Source organism: Phodopus roborovskii, unplaced genomic scaffold (genome assembly GCF_943737965.1).
Source record: "Phodopus roborovskii unplaced genomic scaffold, PHOROB, whole genome shotgun sequence".
NCBI lineage: Eukaryota > Metazoa > Chordata > Mammalia > Rodentia > Cricetidae > Phodopus > Phodopus roborovskii.
In genome coordinates this window covers 4,790,724-4,815,502 of record NW_026126682.1, presented here as the reverse complement: position 1 = coordinate 4,815,502, position 24,779 = coordinate 4,790,724, and the positions used below count along the sequence as shown (strand labels likewise).

At 41.6% G+C, this 24,779-nt stretch overlaps 1 protein-coding gene across 2 annotated transcripts; it reads left to right on the top strand.

Annotated features, from left to right (window-relative positions):
• Window positions 1–12,755: 12,755 nt before the first annotated feature.
• Window positions 12,756–24,280, top strand: Sri (sorcin). Of its 2 annotated transcripts, none has more exons than XM_051174544.1 (8): window positions 12,756–12,924; window positions 13,821–13,907; window positions 15,727–15,796; window positions 18,952–18,995; window positions 20,781–20,928; window positions 21,150–21,263; window positions 22,106–22,164; window positions 23,960–24,280. In XM_051174544.1, exons 1-8 carry the CDS (start codon window positions 12,874–12,876, stop codon window positions 23,984–23,986), a joined length of 600 nt encoding a protein of 199 aa, XP_051030501.1. In that variant the 5' UTR covers window positions 12,756–12,873; the 3' UTR covers window positions 23,987–24,280. The 2 variants fall into 2 exon arrangements, with proteins under 2 accessions (XP_051030501.1, XP_051030502.1); XM_051174545.1 differs by having other exon boundaries at window positions 12,772–12,924; window positions 13,824–13,907.
• The last annotated feature ends 499 nt before the right edge of the window (window positions 24,281–24,779 follow it).

The window sequence follows — 24,779 nt, the reverse complement described above, 5'->3', positions numbered from 1 at the left end:
TGAAGAGTACATGTGTGGGCATTTGATGGGAGATGCCATTATGTATATATGTTTCTCATACTGGTTAATGAATAAAGCACTGTTGGCCAATAGGAAAGGAAGATAGGAGGGACTAGGAGACAAGGAGGAAAGAGGAAGTAGTAAAGAGGGGTCAAGATGGAGAGTCTGGAGAGAACAGAACTGCCATTCCTCTGCTCTCAGTAAGACCACATGGAAATACATAGAAATGGGTTAATACTTAAGACAGAGCTAGCCAATAAGAAACAAGTAACTGGCCAACAGCATAATATCAAATACAGAGTCCCTGTGTGTTATTTGGAGCTGGCGCGGCCTGTGTGTTATTTGGGGCTGGCGCGGCGGCAGGACAAGACAGGAAAAAACCCACTCCTTACAGGCATTTACTTTCTTGAAGGAATAGTTCAGGAAAGAGCACCAACCATGAACAAATGGCACTTCATGAAGTTAAAAAGTTCCACATACCAAATGAAACAGTTGAATAACAACCTACAGAATGACACAAAACCTTTGCTAACAACAAAAGATAAAGTACTAATAGTCAGTGCACACATCAAAAATGTACCATGAAACTGCCCTGAAATTCCATTTCACCCTGTTCAGAATGGCAAACTTGAGAAAATGACAGAAAGTGCTGATGAGGTACATAGCAAACGGAGCAACCATACACTGCTAATGGAAAGTGTAAGCCAGTCTGGTCATAGTGGAAATCAATATGCAGCTCCCTCAAATACTACAGTAGGCTATCATATGACCCAGCTCTGCCTCTCCTTGGTATTTACCTAAGGACTCAAGTCAACATATCACAGAGAGAGTAGTATAGAAATGTTTATTACAGCTCTTCCAACAAAGGCTATGGAGCCAGCTTAGGTGTTCACTAACACAGGAATGGCCAAAGGAAATATGACATACTTATGCAATAGAATATTACGCAGCCATAGAGAAAAATGTGACTATGCCATTTGCAGGAAAATGAATGCACTGGAAGATCATTATATAGAGCAAATCAAGTCAGACAAATATCACATGAGTTCTCTTATTTGTGCTTCCTAGATTTTATCTAGATTCATAAAATCATCTGTGCATACATTACATTAAAGGAGAAATGAGTCTGTCTAAGGAAATACAAGGAACTAAAGAGAGGGGAGGAGTAGAAAGCAGAGGTATGGAGCCATGAGAGGGCAATACATTCAAAGTATGTTATATGTTTGTGTGAAACCCAGTACCTTTACACTGAGTCTACGCCAGTTGACAAAAAGACTTTGTACTTTTGCATTTTTCTCTCAGTGCTGTTTGCAATGTCTTTCCTCAGAGAACTAGGCCATGCTGGTCATGACTTTTCTTTCAGTTCATTTGTTATTCATTAATTACAAATTTCTGCGTGTTTAGTTGTTTTGTAACTTTCTTTTCTTTTTATATTTGTCTTGCATTTTACCAACCATGTACTCTGTTTTTAAAAATGAATTGGAAGTTAGGAATTGTGGCCCATTCCCACAATCCCAACACCCAGGAGGCAGAGACAAGAGGATTGTGACATTAGGTGGGTAGTGTCTCATATGAATAAAGCATATACATGCACATACATACATACATACATACATACATAGTGAACATAAGAGCACACATCATGTCTTCCAGATATCAACTCTTTCTTGTGCAAACCCAATAGTGGGCTTGTTGGGCCATATGGTAAATTGATGTAAGGAAATAAGGAAACTCCATATTGTGGCTGAGTCATTTTACAACCCTAGCCACAGTGGATTGCTCAAAGTTCACGTTTGTCTACATCTTCAGACACACTTGTTTTATGTATTTTCTTTGCAGTGCTGGAGACTGAACCCAAACCCCCATCTGCTCAGCAAGCACTATGACCACTGAGGCAGATCACTCTGCTAATATCTTAACTTTCTAATATAAGTGATAGAATGGCTCTGATTTTAATCTCAGTTTCCCTTGACAATAGGTGAATTACAGCATTTTTCAAAGAAATATCTATCTTTGTCCTTTGACCATTTTTAATAAGGTTACTTTTTTTTCATTGTAATAGTTCCTTCACTATTCTGAAAATTGATTTCTTAGCTGTAAATGCTTTATACATACCTCCTGCCATTCCACAAAGGATGGATTTCATTGCTGACTGTCATACTCATACTGGCCCCAGCAAGGGGAGTGTCTACTAGTTTTAACAGATAGCTCCCATCTAGCTGTTATGGGTTCTTTCACTCCAACACCCATCTGTTTTCTCAAGTTTATACTGCATTTGTTAGAAACATGTCAAAGGTTTGTTCACACACGTGTGTAAATAGCTGTGGTACAAATGGAAAAGAGTAGAACTTTGGAAGACGCTGCTTCCTTTTAGGACTCCTAGAGATGGCTAATAACCTTGTTCAATTATTATCAATTTTTATCTAAAACAAATGGGTGGCTTCATAATTACAGACTAAATTATTGCTTTTACTAAAAGGAGAATTTGTGAATGTTTGGTCTGGTGTAAAACTACTGCAATTATGGTTAGGAATTTGTATGTATGGAAGCAGGTCTAAAGGTTAGGGTGTGTCTGCATGTGTGAATACATATTAATTATGTAATAATTAAAATATAGAAACAATCTAAATAATACAGCAGTGATAACTCATGTATAGAAGAATCACAGAATTCAATACTCCACAGCCATCAAAATGGTGTGTTCCAAGTATACTTCAGAAAGCAAGCCAGCCTGATGGTACAGCTCCTCAAAGATCTGAGGCAGAAGGAGTGCAAGTTCAACCTGAGCTTACAGTCAGCGTGGGGAATTAGGGAGAGTCTGAGGTATGAGAGGCCCCAGACTTAATCTCCAACACTGCCAAAAGGGGAAGAGAGGAAGTAAACAGCAATCAATATAGTAAAGACTAAAGCACAAAACAACATGTAACCATGTAACAGTCTTTATTCACAATGTGAAGCTGACATAAATCTGTCCAAAGCAGCCTTGATAACGAATAAAAAAGCAGCACACACCAAAGCAACCACTGTACATACTGAACTATATCCCAGCTTATCAAATGTCCACAGCCTCATAGCTTATCCAATCACAGGCTGCCGGCTGATCAGGCCATGTCCACAAAAAGCAAATGCTGACACAATCAGTGAGGTCATTTCTGCATGGCACTTACTTTTCTCTGGCTAAAGTGCTGATAGGTAGTAAGGCGGGGTCTTCTGGATTGTCTTTGGTCTGGAATGTTACCCAGCACAAGAACATTTTTTTGTTCATTAACTTTGTTCAATTTATTTGGCCTCACTTTCCTTTTAACAATAGAAAGCAGCATAGAAGGATAAGAGTCAAAATAATAACAATGGTTTTCTCTGGATAATAGGTGATTGCTTTTTACTCATATTTTATAAATGTAATAAACTTTAAAGTTTTTAAACTTGCTTATAGTTTAAAATAAGATGTAGTGTACTACGGATTTTCATTTGAGCCAAATGACTTCTAACAATTTTCAGTGGCCTTTTGCGTACTATGGTGAGCACTTTAACAGGAGCATGATGGTGATTTTATATTTCAAGGACTTTGCAAACAGGTGCTGAGCTGTGAAGCATCAAGTTCCTCGTCACAGAAACATGAGAGGGATGCCCCAGGCCTGTGATACATCACAGAAGCATGGGAGGGATGCCCCAGGGCTTGTGTTACTTCACAGAAGCATGATGGGAGGGATACCCTGTAACAGCTGGTTCCAGAAAAAAAAAGCAAGTGCAAGTGAAGGATATATATATATATATATATATATATATATATATATCCTAAATGCATTTTTGTAAGTTCTTTGGAGTAAGTAACACTCTGATCCCCCTTAGGCTATAGCATGATGTGTGCAAAAGCAACCTGGAGAGGAGAGGGTTTATTTCCGTGTACAGTTGTAGTCCATCATCCTTCCTGAAGTGAAGACAGAGCAGGGACTGACCCAGAGGCCATGGAGGGAAGCTGCTTACTTGCTTCTCTTCCATGACTTGCTCATCCTACTTTCTTATACAACCTAGGACCACCTGCCCAGAGATAGAACCAACCATAGGGAACCAGGCTTCCCCATCAATCATTAATCAATAAAAATGTCCCCACAGAGAGGCTAGCTTAGGGAGACCTTTCTCAGTCGACGTTCTTCTTCCCAGATAACTCCACCTTGTTTCAAGTTGCCAAATAAATAAATAAAATAGGAAACACACACTTGACTGTTAGGTTTTGCCTTCATAAAGCATATTGTCATAGTCAAGCTGTAATAAAATACCATAAACCAAATAGCTTATAGGCAACATAAATATATTTCTAAAGACCTAGAGGCAGAGATGTAAAATGTTAAAATGGATTGTGTGACTGGTAAGGGCCTACTCGTCATTTTCATGGATAGTATTTTCTAGTTATATCCTCATACAATGCAGGGGTAATATGTTCTCTGAGATTGTGTGTATGTGTGTGGTGTGTATGGTGTGTGTGTGTGTGTGTGTGTGTGTGTGTGTGTGTGTGTGTGTATGCTCGCGCATGGAGGTATAGGGTTTGTTTATAGGCTAGAGACAGATGTTGGATATCTTCCTTGATTACTCTTGTCTTAGTTAGGGTTTCTGTTTTTAGGTTAAAACACCATGACCAAAAGTAATTTGGGGAAGAAAGAATTTATTTCAGTGTACACTTCTATATCGCAGTCTGACATATAAGAAAGTCAGGCAGGAACTCAAGGCAGGAACCTAGAGACAGAAACAGGAACAAAAGACAAGAGAGGACACTTCTTACTGTATTGCTCCTCATGGTTTGCTCAACCTGACTTCTTATAGACCCCAGGATCACCAGCCCAGGGATGGCACCACGCATGGTGAGCTGGACCCGCCTATAACAGTAATCAATCAAGAAAATGCACCACAGACTTACCTAAAGGCCAATCTGGAGGGGGAATTTTCTCCATTGAGGCTTCCTCTTCCAAATGACTCTAGCATGTGTCAGTTTGACATAAAAAATAGCCAGCACAACTCTCAAAGCATGTCCACTAAAATCAGGACAGGGAAGTCCACTCTTCTCCCTCCTGTTTAGTGTAATATTTGAAGTCTTAGCTAGATCAAGTAAGACAAGTGAGGAAGATAAAGCAGATAAAAATAGGAAAGGGTGAAGAGACAAAGTATCCTTGTGAAAGACCTTGTGGTGATTTGAATGAGTTTGGTAGACAGACAGACAGACTCTGCCTAATATAGGCTTTTGAACCTCAAAGCCTATTCCCAGTGACACATTTCTTCCAACAAGAAGAAATTCTTCTGCGTCTGGATTCCAGTTCGGCTCAATGTTTAGCTGTGGGTATCTGCTTCTGCTTCTAGATGAGAACTCTATGGTGGTGGATAAGTTAGTCATCAATTTCATTATTAGGGAAGGGCATTTATGGTAGCCTTTGCACTATTGCTCAAATTGCTAATTGGGGTCAGTCTTGTAGATCTCTAAACATTTCTCTAGAGTCAGTTTTCTCTTCAAACCTATAATGCCTTCCTCTTTTATGGTATCTCTCTCTCTTTCTCTTTTTTTCTCGTCTATTCCTCCCTTGACTCAATCTTCCTAGTCCCAGGTGCTTTCCTCTCCTCCCCTTCTCTTTTTCCTAGCTCCCTCTCCACTTACTGCCCCCCCCCCAATATTCTTACCTAGCTTTGGACCAACTCAAACCCCCTGAACATGGGTCTCAGTTAGAAGGCCTGGGCAGTCTAAGGGACCTCTAACGTGGAACCAGGATGTATCCCTGGTATACAAAAGGACTTTAGGAGCACATTCCCTACTGCAAATGACTTGAGAGCTGGGCCTCACTTCCTAATCCTCCCAAACAGTTCATCCACTAGAGATAAAGTATGGTTATCATGACTAAGATCTTTCTTTTTGCCACTGAAGCAAGTGTGTTTTATAAAAACTTCACTGACCCCTATGGAAAGGCGGAACATGGTTATGGCTATGGTAATGGTTATGGTTATGATTATGGTTAGTTACTGATTGACCAGGATCGAGAGGGGAACAATACACTGTTTGTTAAGGTTTAGACTTCTTGCTTCTGCAGTTTGGTCAACCAGCAGAGACACATCCCTCTAAGAATCACCACTTCTTCCTCTAAGATCTCACTGCAAGATGCAGGTAAGTAAAAATTACGAATTTAATACTATACAATTCCATACAACTCATGCTTCTAATTCTCCTACCAAAATGACAAAGTTCTTACCATTTATGAACCTACTGACACACTGTTTCTCAGGCTAAGAGTGTCTGTAAAGTTTACATCTAGACAATGTTTTCTTAGTATTCTAGAAAGTGGTTAAAATTTAAGCATAAAGCCTGAAATTAATAATTATGGTAAATAAAATGAAAATGAAAAAAGTATCCTCAACTTTGGAATTTCCACTGAGAAAGTTGGGAAAAGCTGAAAGTATTTTGAACTGTGTAGCTTATCAATTCCCAAAGAATTCATTTCCCTCTTTTCACTTGACATGTGCCTTTTATTTTAAAAGACAGAAACAGTAGAGGGTCCCCCATAAACTAGCTAATAGTTCCAGAAAAATCCATAACACATGTACTATAGTTAAAGTTGTTGTATCTAGTTCCCCTGGTGATATGATTTAGATACAGACAGATTTGTTCTTTGTAGAATCTTAGCTGACTGTTTACTTTCCGTGTATAATATCCTAGTATACATGCAGCATTCAGTTTTACCTTAACTGAAGCCTTGCCAAAATAGTAATGTTACCACTTTCCAGCTTTGCTGCTGGCTTTCTTCTAGAGGAAAACAGGCAAGGGACTTCTGGGAAATTTTATATAAGCTAAGAAACATCCAGTGCTTCAAACATGATAGGCAAGCATTCCACTGTCTATCCAAGAACTATCCCTTTCTTGCTTTATAAAATCTTTTTATTAATTTATTTTTTACATTCCAATCTTAGTTCCCCCTCCCTCCTCTCTTCCCACCCCCACACGTCCCACCTGCTTCTCAGAGAGGGTAAGCCCTTAGGAAATATACTAACTCTGTCCTGTCTTCTAGTTGTGGCAGGACCAAGGCACCTCCCCACCTCCTACTCCCTACCCCCCCACACACACGTGTCTAGACTGGGCAAGGTATCTCTCCATATAGAATGGGCTCCACTAAGTCAGTCTGTGCATTAGTATTAGATCTTGGACTCAGTGTCAGTGGCCTCATATATTGTCCCAACCACACCATTGTCACCTATACTAAGGGAGTCTAGTTCGGTCTTATGCAGGTTCCCCATTTGTCAGATCTGAGTCAATGATCTCTCACTAGCTCAGGTCAACTGATTCTGTGGGTTTCCCCATCATGGTCTTGACTCCTTTGTTCATATCATCACCCCTCCCTCACTTCGATTGTATTCCAGGAGTTTGGCTCATTGGTTGTGGATTTCTGCATCTGCTTCCATCTGTTTCTAGAAGAGGGTTCTAGCTTCTCTGGGGTTATGGATTAAAGACTGAATAACTTTTGCTTAATGCCTGGTATCCACTTATGAGTGACTACATACTATGTCTGTCTTTACTAATTTCCACAGGGGCTGTACAAATTTGACTCCCACCAGCAATGGAGGAGTGTTTCCCTTTCTCCACATCCTCTCCAGCATATGCTGTCATTGGTGTTTTTTTTATTTTAACCATTCTGATCAGTGAAAGATAGAATCTCAGAGTGGTTTTGATTTGCATTTCCCTGATAACTATAGATGTTGAGCATTTCCTTAAGTGTTTTTCTGCCATTTGAGATTGTTCTGTTGAGAGTTATCTTTTAAGATCTATACCCCGTTTTTTAAATGGATTATTTGGTATTTTGATGACTAGTTTCTTGAGTTCTTTGTATATTTTGGAAACAAGTCCTCTGTCAGATGTGGTTTAGTTCCTTGTATCATGTTTAGTAGCACACATGGTTAGTGTTCTCATCATGACAGAGAATTCTATTGACTGGTTGTGGTTAGTGTGGTTAATGAGGCTGTCTCATTCCTATAATGTTTTTGGAAGCTAGTACATACTGCACACGTAAACACTAAACCTTCCATGTTAGACCTTCCCATCCTGTAAACAAAATTATATGATGATCAATGAGAAAAAGCCATCCTCTATTCACTATACACGACTGTTCACAAGCAAACAAACAGGGTTGGTATTAATCACCTGTGTTATTGTTGAATACTCATTCCCATTCAAACTTAGAGATCTGAGTTTTTCTATAATGCCGTATGTGTGCATAGGTGTGTTTTATTTCCATCATCCTCTGCCTCTTATTTTATTTTAATTTTTCCTGTATGTGGTGCTGGTGATCAAACCAGGATCTTGGGTTCACTATTCAAGTGCACTAACAGTCTTATAACCTTGCCCCAGATACAAGTCTTCAGATAACAAGCTGACTCATCTAGATTACAACTAAAAGAAAGCTGAGCCCTTGATCTGGCAAATGCATTGCTCATTTCTTCTCTATACATTAGACCTTTGATTGAGTCATCTGCAGGACATGGTGAAACACCTGTGGTTACTTGACAACACAGTTCCTTTCACCCTTATCTAAGTGAGGAAGTTCTGCCTGAATGTTATATATAATGTTGATGTTAATCTTTCTTTAGGAACTGAATGTCTCCTTTACCTTTTTTGTCTTGAAAACTCATGCAGACACAGGTTCCAGAGGGAATACCAAAAAAGCATAGATTCTTCTCTGTGATAGTTAGCTTTCCATCACTGTAACAAAATACCCAAGCCTAGCTCACAGCTAGTGGTCTCCTAGCTCCATTGCTCTTTTGGCTGGTAATGAGATACAACATCATGGTGGGGAGTGTGTTGTGAAGCAAATTTATCCAGTGATGACTAGGGAGTCAAACAGAGAAAGTGAGGGCGGGGGACAGGATCTAATATCTTCTTCAAAGAGTTAACATCCTTCCTCTAAGTTTCATCTCTGAAATGCCCCCTTCCCCAACACACACCATCACCACCTACTTGGTAGTACTGCAGGCTAGATACCAAACTTTTAACAAATGGCCTTTGGAGGGCGTTTAAGATCCCAAACATAACATCTCCTAAGAGGCAAAGCCAAATGATGTCAGGGCTTCTATTGGGCAGTGTAAAATAGTTATATTCAACTAGGTCATCCCTTCAAGAGTATAGGCCACTCACTGGCCTCTTCTTAGACTTTCTCTCTTTTTAAAATCCAGAAAACATTGTGATTAGAGTAGATGGTCACAAAAGTTTCTGTGGTTCTCAATATAATGGACTTTCTTCTAGCTTTACAATTGGAACAACTCTCTTCTGCTCGGTTTGGTCACAGCCTTCCATCAAGATGATATGAAAGGAGCAATGACCTGCAGCTTTTTAGTAAGACTTAGTGTGTTCTTAAGACAAATGACAGTAGTCTGGCCCCTTTGAGAAAGCCCTCTTCTGTTTATATACAGAGCTTAGTGTCTGAGGCTGACTGTCTTTAGATGGCCGGTGGATGGCAGTGTCTATATCTAAGACTCACAGCTATGAATGTGATCTTGTTCCATTGTGGAATTTATTTGATTCAAAATTAAAATGAAACTGGGGGAGGGGGTTCTGTCATCTTTCTATAGGTTCCTCTTAATGATAAAATAAGTATTCTGTTCATTATTTGTTTATTGAATTTTCCAAGGCAGGCATGAGGATCTTTGGAGAAGTTTTTCTGTCTCGAAGGTTTTTTTTTTTTTTTTTTTTTTTGTTTTTGTTGTTTTGTTTTGTTTTGTTTTTTCCTGTGTTGCTCCTCTGTCCTAAAGCTCTACCATAGAGAAAAGCATGAGCATGGCTTAGTGTCTTTATAGTCTGTTTTTACTTTAAAACACTTAGGCTTTCCACTTACACTGGAAGTCAAAATCTAGTAGGTAACCTTGAGAAACTTACTTGTTCCTCAGTTTTCTAACCTATAAAACACAAGTACACCTTCTTTTGATGGTGACATGCTTTAGGTGCAATTTCATAAGGAAGCATCTAGCATGGCACTTGGCACAGGCCAAGAATGTGATAAAGTTGCTTATTTCATCCCATCTCCACACCTTCGTGGGAAAGAATTACAGAAACCATGAAAGAATATCACACTTCGGTTTTGCAATTGTGATGCTGAATCTTTATCCCTCCGTGAATTGTTTAGGTTCTATAATACTCGGGTTATGAATAAAGGGGTTTGTATTGCATGCATAAACATTTAAAGGACAGCCTGGCATGCTGCGATGTCATTCTGCTTGTGTTCTGGCTACTACTGCATAGGATGAGGCAAGTATCAGGGTCTTACAGTGGTTTTGTTGTTGTTGTTTTGTTTTGTTTTTCTTTTTCTTTTTGGTTTGTCAAGACAGGGTTTCTCTGTAGCTTTGGAACCTGTCCTGGAACTCAATCTGTAGACCAGGCTGACCTCAAACTCACAGAGATCCACCTGCCTCTGCCTCCTGAATGCTGGGATTAATGCCGTGTGCCACCACTCTCCAGCTCCTATTGCACATCTTATTATCCAGTGGGCAGATTCTGATATAGGCATCTTAACCACAGGTTCTTACCCTGGGGAGGTCACCATTCCTTAGGGTGACTCAGCCACCACAACCTTAAAAACAGCACATCACTTGCTAAAGGCATACTTCCTAGTCTTAAGCTTGCAGTGGTTTGTTGTGTTTTGCTAAATTGTTCTATTACCAGTAAAAACTTGAGAATCAGATACTGGAGTAAAAACCTTATAGACCAAAGCAGCAGAGAGGGAGGGACCAGCTGACCCTCTTTCTTACCCAGCCAGTGTCTCTTCTCTCCCCAGATCAAAGAGCGCATGTGAATTCCAAGTCCTTCCCTTCTCTTTATTGTCATCTTCTCTGTCCATATTTCAGGCTTCTCTATGGCTAATTCCTGTCAGTTAGCAACAGTGGTTTGTAAACTACTGCCCGAGAGCCACATCTGGCCTGTCTCTTTTGGGGTACACCTGAAAGCTAAGGATGATATTTTCATCTTAAATGACAGAGGAAACATTGTTCTGATAGTCAACAATTGTATTAAATTCAACTTTGTGGTTATGAATCAAGTTGCTCTGGAATACAACCACACTGTTAACTTACGCTCTATCCTCAGACACTACTAGGTTATAAGAGCCACATGCTACTGGGAGCACGTGATGGGGAAGTATTTACTATCAGGACATTTTCTTCCCCTTGAGGCAGAGCCAGAGTATGCAGCACCACAGGCCAGATCTGAGTTCATTTCCTCCTTTCCCTCCCTTGGTTTCCATCAGTTTCTCAACTGTGTAATAAAAACACCTATCTCTCAGGAATTTATATCAGTAAAATGCTTTGAAAGCCTGACACTCACTAATTACTTTCTTTATATATGTTAATCTTTGTTGTCATTATTAGTTGCTACATTTTTTTTTCCTGAACACAAAGCAGCAAGCAGGCACTTACTAATTTGTTGGCAATCATTGTCAGAATTTCATTTAAGTACTCCATTAAAGTTCACTTCTTAAGGGGAAAGGAGCAAGACTCTAGATTCCTAATGTAACAATTAGCATAGTCACTTGTCCATAAAACTAATCCTTTATCAGTTACAAACATTTTATTAGGGACACATTGTTTGTTTGCTTTCTTTTCAAACTTGAGTCCTGAAAAAGCTTAAACTCAAACAGCCCTGATCATCTCAGTGAGTAAAGTTTCGAAACACAGGACTTCTAATCCACCTGGACTGACAGTAATTTTATCTCCAGAATCAAACACGAGGAAAGCCACACACACACGTCATGTTTTTGTTATGTGGCAATAAGGACTATTAGAATTTTTCTCACTATTCAGAACTTCTGTTTTTGGAGTTCATGTATCCAAAAAGGGGACTCGAGAGAAGTGCTGATGAGTCAGTGGTTCAAGCCATGGTCTCACACTGGTCAGTCTTGTCCTTTAAAGTGTCTCAAAATGGTACAATCACAAAAGCAGGCAGGCATGATGACTCAGCGGGAGGCTGAGGCCACAAGTTCTGGGCTAAACCTAGAGCCTGGTCCACAGAGGCAAACAATAAGAACAACAGAAACCCACTGTCCAGTCCTAACAGTCAGGGGTGAGCCAACATTTTTCCTCTTATTTCAATTATACTAAAAAGCGAAAACGAAAACCGAAACGCTTTCTGAACAACCCAAGTGAGTTACACATCCTTTCCAGTAATAATCACCAGAAGTTGTTTCTAGTTGAATCATCCAGAAAAATACATCAATTTTTCTGCGAATGATCTGGGTGAGGCTGTCCTGCCCAGAAAATGTCCCCTTCGCCTACCCCACTCCACCCACTTAGCAATCGCACCAGCAACACCCAGCTTAACAGTTGGCAAAGAAACATGCCTCCCTCATTCAAAGCTAACCGCCCCCCCAGTGCTGAAGTTTTCATCCTGTTTTCAAAGGTGTTTTTCTATTTTGATTTTGAAGTGTCTCCTTCACCCTTTGCAGTTGCTCTTCAACCTCTCCCTAACAATAGTGCACAGCGCTCTTACACCACCTTCCCAATCCGACAACAATGTAAAATAATAAATGTACCACAAAATAGCACAGTAGGAAGAAGGAAAAAAAAAAAAAAAAAAAAAATCCCGGGGCGGTGCGTGGATGTCGGAATGTGCCACTAGGCCGGGAGGGAGAACGGGTGCTGGCATGAACTCTGTCTGGGGCCCTGGGACACCGCCCGACAGGGTCGCTGGTACAGCACGGAGGTCGCAGAGAGCGGGCAGCGCGCGTGGTGGCGCGGGGCGGTCACGGATGGGTGGCTGCGGCGGGCGCCGCCCCCGTGTGGGGCGGTGTGGTGCGCTCCAGGGCGGCTCCGGGCGGGCTGGAGGGCGGAGTAGCCGACGTGCAGGGCAGAGGCGCAGTCTGCACCATGGCGTATCCCGGGCACCCTGGCGCCGGCGGCGGGTACTACCCAGGCGGGGTAAGTGCAGAGCTCGGCAACCGCAGCCTCGCTGCTCCCGGGGCGAGAGGGCGCCACGGACGCGCGGGAGGAGGCGCTGCGAGCTGATCCCCGGTCTAGATGCTCCCCGCGCGCTCGCCCAGTCCCTGACGTCCAGACTCGGCCCCGCTCCATTCTTCCACCCCCTGTCTTCCTAGGGGCTCTCCCGGGGCCAAGGGGTGTGTGGGCTGCGACCAGGGAAGCCCACTCGGTGATTCGGAAATGTGGCGCGTGATACAGTGCAGGCTGTGTTCACTTCCTGCTCTAGAATGCCCCCAAAGCAACAACAGCCATCTTGATCTGGAATGGTCCAGTGGTCACTCTCTTGAAAAGAAAGTGACAGGGGAGACCAGAAAGTCTGGAGAAATGAGCCAGGGTCCGAGAGGAAGGCCACCTCGCCAGGTGTTAGGGGTGTACTGTCAGGGACTAAAGGACCCTCGTCTGAGATACAGCGGGGCCATCCCCCTTCTTCCCCCAACACATCTGTCACCAACCTCACCTAGTACTTCTGGCGCTTTTTAAAAACTTCGTAAAAGCGGTTTAAAGCAACAGGAAAATAGTCGCGAGCTATGCTGCTAAATCGCTTGCTTCGGTTACATTCACCTCTGCAAGCCCCTATTTAATAGAGAATTTAAGTGACTTCACATATTGTGGCATCACTTTCGTGGACACTTATTTTGGATCAAATCGCCAGCGTTTGAATGTCGATGGGAGCGAGAGTGGAAGAGCAGTGTGGGTCGCTGCCCTTGTGTGTGAGGTTGTGGGGAGGGAGATGCTATGAAGGGCAGGTAGGCAGCAGTCGTAGTTGTCTCTGCTTTGCGCCAAAGCCTTGCCTGTGTGAGAACAAACCGTTCTGATGCTTCTGCTCTTCCTTCTAGCAGTATGGAGGAGCTCCCGGAGGGCCTGCATTTCCCGGACAAACTCAGGATCCGCTCTATGGTTACTTCGCTGCTGTGGCTGGACAGGTTAGCCCTTTCTTTCTGTGTAATACTGAAGAATCGTTCTGTTTGTGTTATCATTTAGTGCAGTGGCAGCTAAACGAACTTTTGCCCTGGAACTGAGTCTCTTTGCCTAGGCAAAAGGAGAAAAAAGGAACGGAAAAACTAAAACATTTTTTTTTTTTTTTTTTTTTTTTTTTTGTCCTGAGCAAAGTTGAACAGAGAATACCACTAGATCAGTTCAAAACTTGTGATTGAACTAGGGGTTCGATTGAACCAAAAGGGGGATTATAAATATACTTTGAAGGTCTGTGAAGTAGAAAGATACCTTTAGAACTGTGTTGTCAGGTTAGAGCAAGGATTACTTACAGAGAAGAAATTCAAGTTCTAAACATAAAACCTCTGTTTGTCCAACTTAAAGGCATGTATTAGTAATTCTGTAGCCCAATTATGATAAACACCTACTATCAAATTCAGTTGAATTTGATAATTAATCATTTATCCCCTTAGGAGGTAGAGAAGAGCTGAAAAGAACCGCCAGCATCCAGGCAGGAGAATTACTATCTGTATTTGGGAGCTGACCTCTATCCCTGCTGTAGATGCTAGCTTTTCTATGTCCTTATTAGGTTTTATGGCCTACTGACCCTGAGAAAGAATTCAGATCACACAGTGACAAGTCCTAAGTCCCACTTCCCTCCCTTAGAGTTGTATGACAATCTATGGCAGCTGTGAGGAAGGACACGTGTCATGCTTGCAAGGTCACTCTGTGTTTGGTAAATGTACTGTTGACGTAACCCATATCCAGAGGGGATGTTTATCCCTGCTTATTCACCTTAGACTTGTTTTAACAACAAGAGCCAGAAAGAAGGAAATCAGGATTTGGAAGGAAGGAAGGAAGGAAGGAAAGAAGGAAGGAAGGAAGGAAGGAAGTTAGGAAAGAGAAAAAAAGATAATGAATATGCCAAGCAACCCCCCCCCCCCAGGTTACCTTTGGAGGTGGTACTCTAAGAAACACAGCATTGAGAATTTGAATGGAAAATTGAGTCGAAGACTGGGAGACTTTCCTCTCAAGTATCTACTTAATCTGTTATTGATCCGTGTCTTTGAAACCGCAAGACACAGCACACCTCAAGACTAGCATTCTTAGATTGCTGGTATCTCTGGCATGTAAGTGACCCGTCTGCTTGGCTTTCAGCAGCCCTGGCCTCTATTCCACACATTCATCATTAATAATTTCAAATTATTGCTCCTTATTTATAACAGTGGATCTCAGCAACTTGGATTTATGTATTTAAAATCCCAGAGAGAGAGAGAGAGAGAGAGAGAGAAAGGAAGAGAGAGAGAGAGACCTAGTTTTGATGTCACTCGGCCAATAAGAAGGTCTGGGAACCTACCATGTACCTTCTACATTTAATTGTGCTCAGAAAATAGTGTCCTAAGTCATAAGTACAAACAAGAGCCTCTTGCCCCTTGGACCAAGTCTTGCATTTATTGATGCCTGAAAGGTCGGCTGTACATCTTACTTTTTTTCTCTCTCTCTCTCAAAATGGGATTGAGGGATATGTTTTTAAACAATACCAAAACTAATTGTTTTTTTTTTTTTTTAATGATTAGTTTTGACAGTTTCTTGGCTCAAACTGAGTGGAGACTGTTTGACATAACAAATATTCTCTCATCAAATTCTTTTTGGAATTAGGATAAGAAGAGTACCCAATTTTGAAAGGCATTCCTCTAAAAATGCTAGATATAATCACTTTCTCTTGTCATTGTCACTTAAGAACTTGAAAGCACAGATCACTGTCATGATTCCTCTTCCTGTGTTTTGTTTGTTGGATTGTTTTATAAGGATGGACAAATTGATGCTGATGAGTTGCAGAGGTGTCTAACACAGTCTGGCATTGCTGGAGGATATAAACGTAAGTTCATGCTCTTAGATTCTAATAACCCCCTTGTTCTCTGTACTTCAGCTGTTAACTGTGATTGTACCTATAAAGACAGCAGACTTTTCTGATCCACTAAGCTGTTGTTTTTATGTTAATTGAGCATAGTTTCTAAGTCACCAGTCTATGAGACAGGTTAGAGGATTTCTTGGACATGGGTTCCCTGTGAGACACTTTGGGTGGCCACCAAACAGAGGACAAGTTAAGGTGTTGAAATGGCATCCTCCAGGTCAGGTATCATTAATGAGTGCTAGCATGTACCACTGACCATTTGCCAAGTGCTTATTCTATCTTAACTCTGGTGGCCTTGAGACATGGCCAGTCCTGCAGTCTGATCTCTGGGCCCTGGGCTTGCTACTTGGCAATGCAAACACTTGTTGGCCATGATATCCCCTAGGTCATTCTTCCCTCCAGCCGAGAAGATGTGTTCATGCTGAGGGCAGTAAAGACAGAACACCCACTCTGCTTTCACCTCATGCTAGCCTTTCTGCCCCTCCTCAGTTCTTTGCCAGCTAGGTGTGCAGCACTATTGTCCAGCACGAGTCCTGCTTTCCTGTCTTTTCAGTACTGTGCTCCAAGCCGAAAGGAGAATTAAACATTGCAAAGCTCCGGCATCATCTCATATACTCTGCTTAAAAAAAAAAAAAAACCTAGCCTTGACCAGGAGAAGTGTCTAGCTATCTTCTAACTTCTTTCCATCTGTTAACTGAGTCATGACTTCAGACTAACACCTCCACTTCAAAGTGAGCATTGAGGTATAAAGTGTTCCAGCTGGACCTCATGCCTAAGCACTTGCAGTGGCATTTGCAACTGTTTGAGGTACTGTATTCTGTAGATGGCCATCCTTTAAAACACCTGTTTCTGTTGTTACCACATCTTGTGTAACCTCAGTGTCCTATTTATATTTCCTAGTTGGGAAATTAATTCAAAACAGAAATTTCAAATTTCTGTTGTTTTAATTTTGTCCTAAACAAGAGAAGCACTTTCTAGGTGAGGGGGACTGAACAGTGGCAATTATGTTTAAATTGTTAATTTTTTAACCTCAGGCAGTTGAGGTAAACATGGAAGATTTAATGGCATTTGCCCAGTCTGTGCCTTACTAGTCAGGAGGAGAGATGCACCAGACTTTAAGAGACCAAAGAGCACTACATAGCCTAGAAGCAGATTCTTTAAGACTTCTGTGTTGAGTGCTGATGAGATGATCCAGTTAGCTATTGCCTCCAAGACTGATGACCCGAGTTCAAACCCTGGTTCTGCACCAACACCTGAAAGTTGTCCTCTGATTCTAATTCTCTCTCTCTCTCTCTCTCTCTCTCTCTCTCTCTCTCTCTCTCTCTCTCTCTCTCCACACACACACACACACACACACACACACACACACACACACACACCAAATAAAGATATGTAATAGCGAACTTTAAAAATTTTGCTTGAAAGTCACTTTTGGGATGTCCTTAGACCAATGCATTGTAAGAAGCCATTTCCTAAAACACAGGGACCATGTGATCTAGTTTATTAGCCTAGTTCCTTCTAGTAGCCATGATGCGCCACCCAATTTCTGGGCTGCTAAGAGTTCTACAGTACAGTAACCATAAAGCCATCACCCTCTTCAAACCCAGATTCCAAGCCATAGTCCACAGACCTGGAGTCGAAGGGGGGCCTGTGGGATACTCCAGCCAAGAAGCAGTAGCCCTAGAGAGGTACTTGATGGGGAATGTTCCAATCTCCACAGGAGAAGTTCTACTTCTCCTTTACTTGAATTTGGTGGTTCCTCTACAAGAAGCTGGGCAGAAGCAGGTAGGGCAGGCTTCCTTCCTTTCTAGAGCTGGTGCATTGTTTCTGCTGGATGAAAGGATGTCTGAGGCAATGCAGTAGTGCAAACGGAAGCAGCAGCAGGTGGGAAGCTGCCACATGGATGGCTTTGAAATTATATTGAAGATTGACATTAATAAAAGCTGTTTCTGGGTGAAACTGAGTGAAGCCTATCTGGATGTCTGTGCTCTGGCTTTATTTCACTCTGTGTCTCCCAGTGTGCAGACCCTTCATCTGTCAATTGCTTGTTGGTTGGCCATTGGCTAACACGTTGGGAAAACTTCAGAAGAAAGAAATTGGGTGAACATGATAATCTGTGCCTACAGTCTGCTCATTTGGGAGGTGGAGGTAGAAAGGGCTGGGATTTAAGGTCATCATCTACATAGAGGTGAAGGCAGCCTGGGCTACATGAAACTCTCAAAAAAGCCAAATAAGTAAATCAAATAAAATGAGGAAACCATTGTCCTATAACCATATTGGTATTTTATTTAAGATATACAACATGAAGACGGTGTTCAGGAACATGGGCTCAAGTTAACTTGAATGCCATGTTCCACTAGGAAAGATGTCACATGGACTTGTATAGTCAAGACTTAATAGGAAGTCATGAATCAAGACATTTTCCATTTCCGTTGGTGGGAAGATCTGGTACACTAACTACAGCAAAGCAGGGACCCCCAGCTTTCAGTTATTCGAACATTCATGGCTGTAGGACTGGTAGATGCTAGAGACCTGTGACGTGTAGTAATATTCTTTAAGGAGTATTTCTGCTAAGTAGGATGACATTGGATCAGATCCAGAAGTTAGGGTAATTGGCTAGTAAAGGCCAAGAATTCTAGCTTGTGAATTATAGCAGCCTGTCTACACAGTGTTCTGCTTAGCCAAGATTAGCAGTTTGCAGGACTTTAGTACAGGTTCTTCAGATCCAGATCTTAGGGATTGGGAAGTGGCTTAATAAAATTGAATCAGCTAAATCTGTTAAGGAGTGCTACAGCTTAAAGAAATGACTGCACTGGGAGTACAGTGGGACTGCCAGGTGATCCTAATCCTATGTACCAGTTGTGCATGCTGGGGAAGGGGTTTGGGGTTCCTATGGGTATCTCTAACATGGGCAGGTACATGAAGTAAATATTTTGAAACTGGGCCATGTTTGCCTCACGGTTCCACAAAATTGGTATAAGCCAAACACCACCAAATGGTGAATGAATAGCGTGCAAAATGAGTAGCATGTTTTAAAATTCATAATTAATTTGATTGATTCCAATGTGATATGAAATTTTGAAATTACATTTATTCATGTACTTTCTTTGATTTAACAGCTTTTAATCTAGAGACTTGTCGCCTTATGGTTTCAATGTTGGACGTATCCTTTGCCTTGATGGTTGTCTAGAGTTTTTCTCCTCAGCAAAAAGAAAAAAATATCTTTCTAAGACATTTCATCTCAGGGTGAATAACAAGTAAATACAAAATAATAAGCAACCACCAAAAAGCTTGATGAAATAACTCGCCATTAGGATGCAATTTGGTGTGAAAAACAGGCAGGAAGGAAGTTTGTTCAAGATCGCACAAGGAGCCAGAGGTGTGGTGGCTCATGCCTGTAATCACAGCACTCAGGATGTTAGGGCAGGAGGATCACTGTGAGTTTGAGGACAGCATGGGCTATACTGTGAGTTGGGGTTAGCCTGAGCTGCAGAGATCCTTTCTCAAGAGAGAGGGTGGGGAGTGTGTATTAGAGTTAGTTCAGTAAGGCATCAAAGTAGAGAAGAATGCCAGCCAGTCCCTCCTCTCAGCTTGGCTCTTTCTTTCTTTCTTCCTTTCTATCTTTCTTTCCCCATGTTAAGATGGGGTGCTGTGTTGGCAATAGTATATATTATTTCACAACAAATTACACTATGATTTTTCTCTTTTTTTCCTTTTTTTATTTAAATTTAAAACAAAATTGTTTTCCATGTCAATCCCAGTTCTGTCACCCTTCCATACTCCCCTATCACCCCCCACTAAACCCCAGCCCACCCCCTTTCTGCTCCCTAGGGAGGGTGGGGCCTTCCATGGGGGGGTCTTCCAGTCCGTCCTCGCTTTGGGGCGGGCCCTGGCCCTCCCCCATGGTGGCCGGGGTGGGGCCCCCGGGGATCTTCAAAGTCTGTCATAGCATTTGGGGCAGGACCTAGGCCCTCCCCCATGTGTTTAGGCTAAGAGAGTATCCCTCTATGTGGGATGGGCTCCCAAAGTCCATTCGTGTACTAGGGATAAATACTGATCCACTACCAGAGGCCTCATAGACTTCCCAGTCCTCCTAACTGACACCCACATTCAGGGGGTCTGGGTCAGTCCTACGCTGGTTTCCCAGCTATCAGACTGGGGTGCATGAGCTCCCCCACGTTCAGGTTTCTCCAGCCTGGTCTTGACCCCTTTACTTATCGCTCCTCCCTCTCTGTAACTGGATTCCAGGAGTTCGGCTCAGTGTTTAGCTGTGGGTGTCTGCTTCTGCTTCCATCAGCTACAGGATGAAGGCTCTAGAATGGTATATAAGGTAGTCATCAATCTCATTATAGGGGAAGGGCATTTAAGATAGCCTCTCCACTATTGCTTAGATTGTTAGTTGGGTTCATCCTTGTAGATCTCTGGATATTTAGGTGAAAAAACCCAACTCAAAGGTGCAAAAAATATATTCAACAAAATCATGGAAGAAAATTTTCCCAATCTAAAGAAAGACATGCCAATGAAAATACAAGAAGCTTACAGAACACCAAATAGAGTGGACCAGAAAGGAAAGTCCTCTAGCCACATAATAATCAAATTACTTTCTACAGCTGAAATCCTTGGTTCTGACAACTTGGACTATCAGAATCCATGACCTGGAGCACCCAGAAAGCATGCCCAATTCCAGTAAGAAAACTGCTTTTTACTTGGCTGGAAGTGCCGTATCATCACATGCTCAGAGTAAAGCCATGGGCCATTTATTACATCATTTATCATTAATGTTTTTTTATTAAAGCAGCAAGAACATAGAATAGCTTTTTAAAAATTTGGGGTGCCATTTTGTCATTTTTAACAGAAGGAACATTGATTTCCCCTTACCCTTCCTCAATCTCTTGTGAAATCTTTAAGCTGTGAAATAAGACAGTTCCGGTCCTTGATTATACTCCAGAGAGATATGTCTGGCACCATGGGATTCAATGAATTTAAAGAGCTCTGGGCGGTGCTGAATGGCTGGAGACAACACTTCATCAGTTTTGACAGCGATAGAAGTGGAACAGTGGATCCCCAGGAGCTGCAGAAAGCCCTGATGACAATGGGTTCGTATTACCAGCTAGAGTTCTCCATTACCCTACTAAACGTGTTTTGTTTGTCCCTAAAGCCTGTGCTATTGAAGACAGTTTCTTTACTTCAGTTGTTTATTTTATTATTATTTTTTTTTTTTTGAAGTTTGATACTGTTTTGTTTGGGGTTTGTTGTTGTTTTCTTGTTTTCACAAGCCTTCAACCTTTTCTTGCTGGGTGTTTTTTCTGCCTTCCAGGATTCAGATTGAACCCCCAAACTGTGAATTCAATTGCAAAGCGATACAGCACCAGTGGGAAGATCACCTTTGATGACTACATTGCCTGCTGTGTCAAACTGAGGGCTCTTACAGGTGTGTCCCTGAAACCTTTCAGCCTGACTAGCCTAGGAAATTCTTTTTATGACATTTCTCATTTCTCCATGCCTCTGAACTTCCATTCTCCCCAGTTCTTTTTATGGTTTTAGGGGGTGCATTAGTAGACCCTTAATACAGCTCTTAAGCAAATGAAGCATAATACACAATTCAGACGTTTTTTTCAGATGAATGAGTAATTGAAGTACATGTGATTAAAATGCTGCAGATATAATTGTCTATATTTTAAATGTGTTGCTGGTGCTATGATCACAGACTGCTCACACATGCTAGTTAAACCCTGGACCATGTTGCTACACCCACAGCCCTAATTTTTGCAATTGCAATCACAGAGTGCAGTTATGAGTCATTCTCTTCAACTGTGAAATGTTTGAAAAGAGTAAAAGTGAAGTTAATCATTTTTGATTGGTCAGTGGGATTAAAATGAGTGGGATATTTGGTCACAGCCCGTTTAGCATAGTAGGGACTGAATCCATCTGTCTCCTTGCTTAAGCAGCATTTGTTTTACTATGGTATTTATAACCCTATGCTTTCACTGAAGTTAAGGACCTTGAAAGCTGAAGTACTCCTACTGAGACCAGTCAGTTTTCTCAGATCCATGGCCATGAGACACTTCTGCCCAGGATGTCACTGCTATGTATTAAATCGTATGACTATTTTTCTATGGCCTTATGTTGTCTGTTTGTGGGATTTAAGTGTTAAAAAAAAAAAAAAAGAATGTAAGTGTTATTGGAGTTTGATTCCAATATCAAATAGTTAGCAGTTGTGATTTTTGAAAAACCATTAAAAGAAAAACTACATTTTACTGTGTTGTTTTGCAGATAGCTTTCGAAGACGGGACTCTGGTCAACAAGGAATGGTGAATTTCTCATATGATGATGTAAGCTTCAGCAAATAAGAGCTAAGTAGAAGATATACTTTACATAAAGTGGGATTCTTTTTTGAAGCTATCTATTAAGAATATGGACATAGTGGTTCATGCATGCACTCAAGAGAGTGAGGCAGGTGGATTGCCATGAGTTCAAGGCCAGCCTGAGCTATGCTTGTGAGACTCTACTTCAAACAAACAAACAGAAAACATGGCAGGACATTGTGGTTCATGCCTGTGATCCCAAAACTTCTGAGGATGAGGCAGGCGTATTACTTCAGATTCTAGCCGGGCCTGTTGCTTTTATTGACTGGGTTATATAAGTAGATTTCCCTGTTGCTCTGACTGAGTGACACAGGTATCATAGTAACGATACCTCTTTCAGGCTGGGATGATAGTGTGGTTGGCAGAATCCCCAGAACCCATGTGCAAAACGCTGGTAATCCCAGTACCAGGGAGGTAGAGACAGTTGGATCCAGTGCTTACTAATGTTCCAGCCAAACCTGCTTAGTGAGTTTGAGGCCAGTGAGAATCACTCTGAAAAGGTGGACAGCATCTGAGGCATGGCACTTGAGGTTGCTTCTTAGCCTCTACATACATGTGCATCCCGACACACAAGCATACACCCATACACATACATATACGAAGTGACAATAAGGCCTTTCAATGGGCTGTTGACAGGTTTCAGTCAGCTGTGTCCTGAGATGTCCTGGGATACAGACATGTCATCTGCTCTCACCTTGTATAAAACACATCATGGACAGGTAGCTTACATTATAGCTGTGCTTTGCACACCTGTGCTGTTCCTTGAGAACGTAAGGCAGGTGCCAACTGAAAGCACTGTTTAAAGAAAGCTGTTTACGGCGATTAGCTGGGGAGGGAGAAAGGTATAGATTCTGGCATCAGAGGGGACCACTATAAAGAGGTTTCTAAGTGTTCCTTTTCTCTCAAAAAGGAATCATCGAGTTGGCTTAGCAGAATTGTTGCAGGAATTAGTACTGGGGCTCCTTACCAGTGTTGGAGTATAAGCTTAGGGGGACAGAGTCTTGTACAGTAGTTCTCGACTGTGGGTCTCCCCGACCTCTTTGCAGGGGTCAAATATCAGATAGCCTGTATATCAGATATTTACAATGATTCATAGCAGTAGCAAAATTATGGTTTTGAAGTAACAGTGAAGATAATTTTATAGCCAGGGGTCACCACAACATGAGGAAGTATACTAAAAGGTCACAACATTAGGAAGGTTGAGAAGCACTGGTCTGGGGGTGTCTGCAGGACGGTGACAGCAACGCACAGCAAATACTGATGTTGCTAAATGCATGTTTCTGAGTGGCTGGGGCAGGGTCGGCTTTTCTCTGTGTATGGCCTTGAATTGATGGGACAGCTTTTACAGGATGATTGGGTCAAGATGCTGCTAGAGTAGCAGGGTGAAATCAGTTTGGAAGTCCTCACATGCTATGACAGTGTAAACTTGTTATTTGCTCCTGTGGGCAAGTACTTTTGACCATGGCCGTTTCTAGACTCTTAAATATTACTAGATATTTCAATTCTTTATCTGGTGAAGTGATCCCTCCTCCCCATAAAGTGAGGAACTCATCGGACTTTACAATAGAAAGTTCCCCTACCAGTAAGACCCTTCCCACCCTGCTGTTCATTTATGCATGACTTTGAAAGTTGCGATTTTTTTGTTCTTTTTGTTTTCCCACAATGCCAAGATAAAGAACTAAAATGGGAGCTGCCCCCAGAAAGGCTACAGCACCCTCAGTATTTTGCAGTCTGAAGTATAACTCTAATTTTCCTCTTTAAGTTCATTCAGTGTGTCATGACCGTCTAAGTCAAGAGGAAGTTGTCTGAATATACTCAACATTCCAACTGGAGCCCATGCTTGCTTCCTCCTGCCTTCAGTGCTGTGTGCAGATTTCCACCAACACTCCCTGACAGCTGTTGAATGGGATTTTGACTTTACATACAAGTGAAGCTTCATTTTTAATTTTGATGATAAATTCTTGAAGTTCAGTAATATAAGAACAAGTCTGTTGTACCAGCCATACCTTCCTTGAGCCATTATTAACCATGCCTTATTTTCCTGCTGTCTTTTATATAAATTTAAGTATGCAAAATGTTTAAAGCATATTGTATATTTTCTTGTGACATGAAATCTTTTCATCAGACTTACCTATTATCCTTTGTTGCCCTGAGGCATTTGGTTATGTTTTGTGTGTGATATTCTGATATGTAAGTGGCGTAAGGTCCACGGGGGTGCAAAAGAAACCAATGCACATGGTAATCCATGTAGTAGAAACAAAGTGCAAGCTGTAGGACTCAGCGAGTTTGAAAACCTTGAGTGGACAGAGGTATTGAATGACTATTGTCTTCCTCTTTAGAAACCTATAGATAATTTGAGTGGCAAAAGTACTATCACCACGCCCTCTTTTGTCATCCATCCAAACTTTTGTTAATTATACTTACAAGTCTTCTATAAGCTTAAAATTGACAGTAAAAGACTACAGGGAGATAAGAATATATTAACTGTTTATCTTTGACTAATGGGATTCTAGGTGACTTTAATTTCCTTTATATGTATTTCTATATCTCACAAAATTTTATAATGTACATGCTTCCATCTT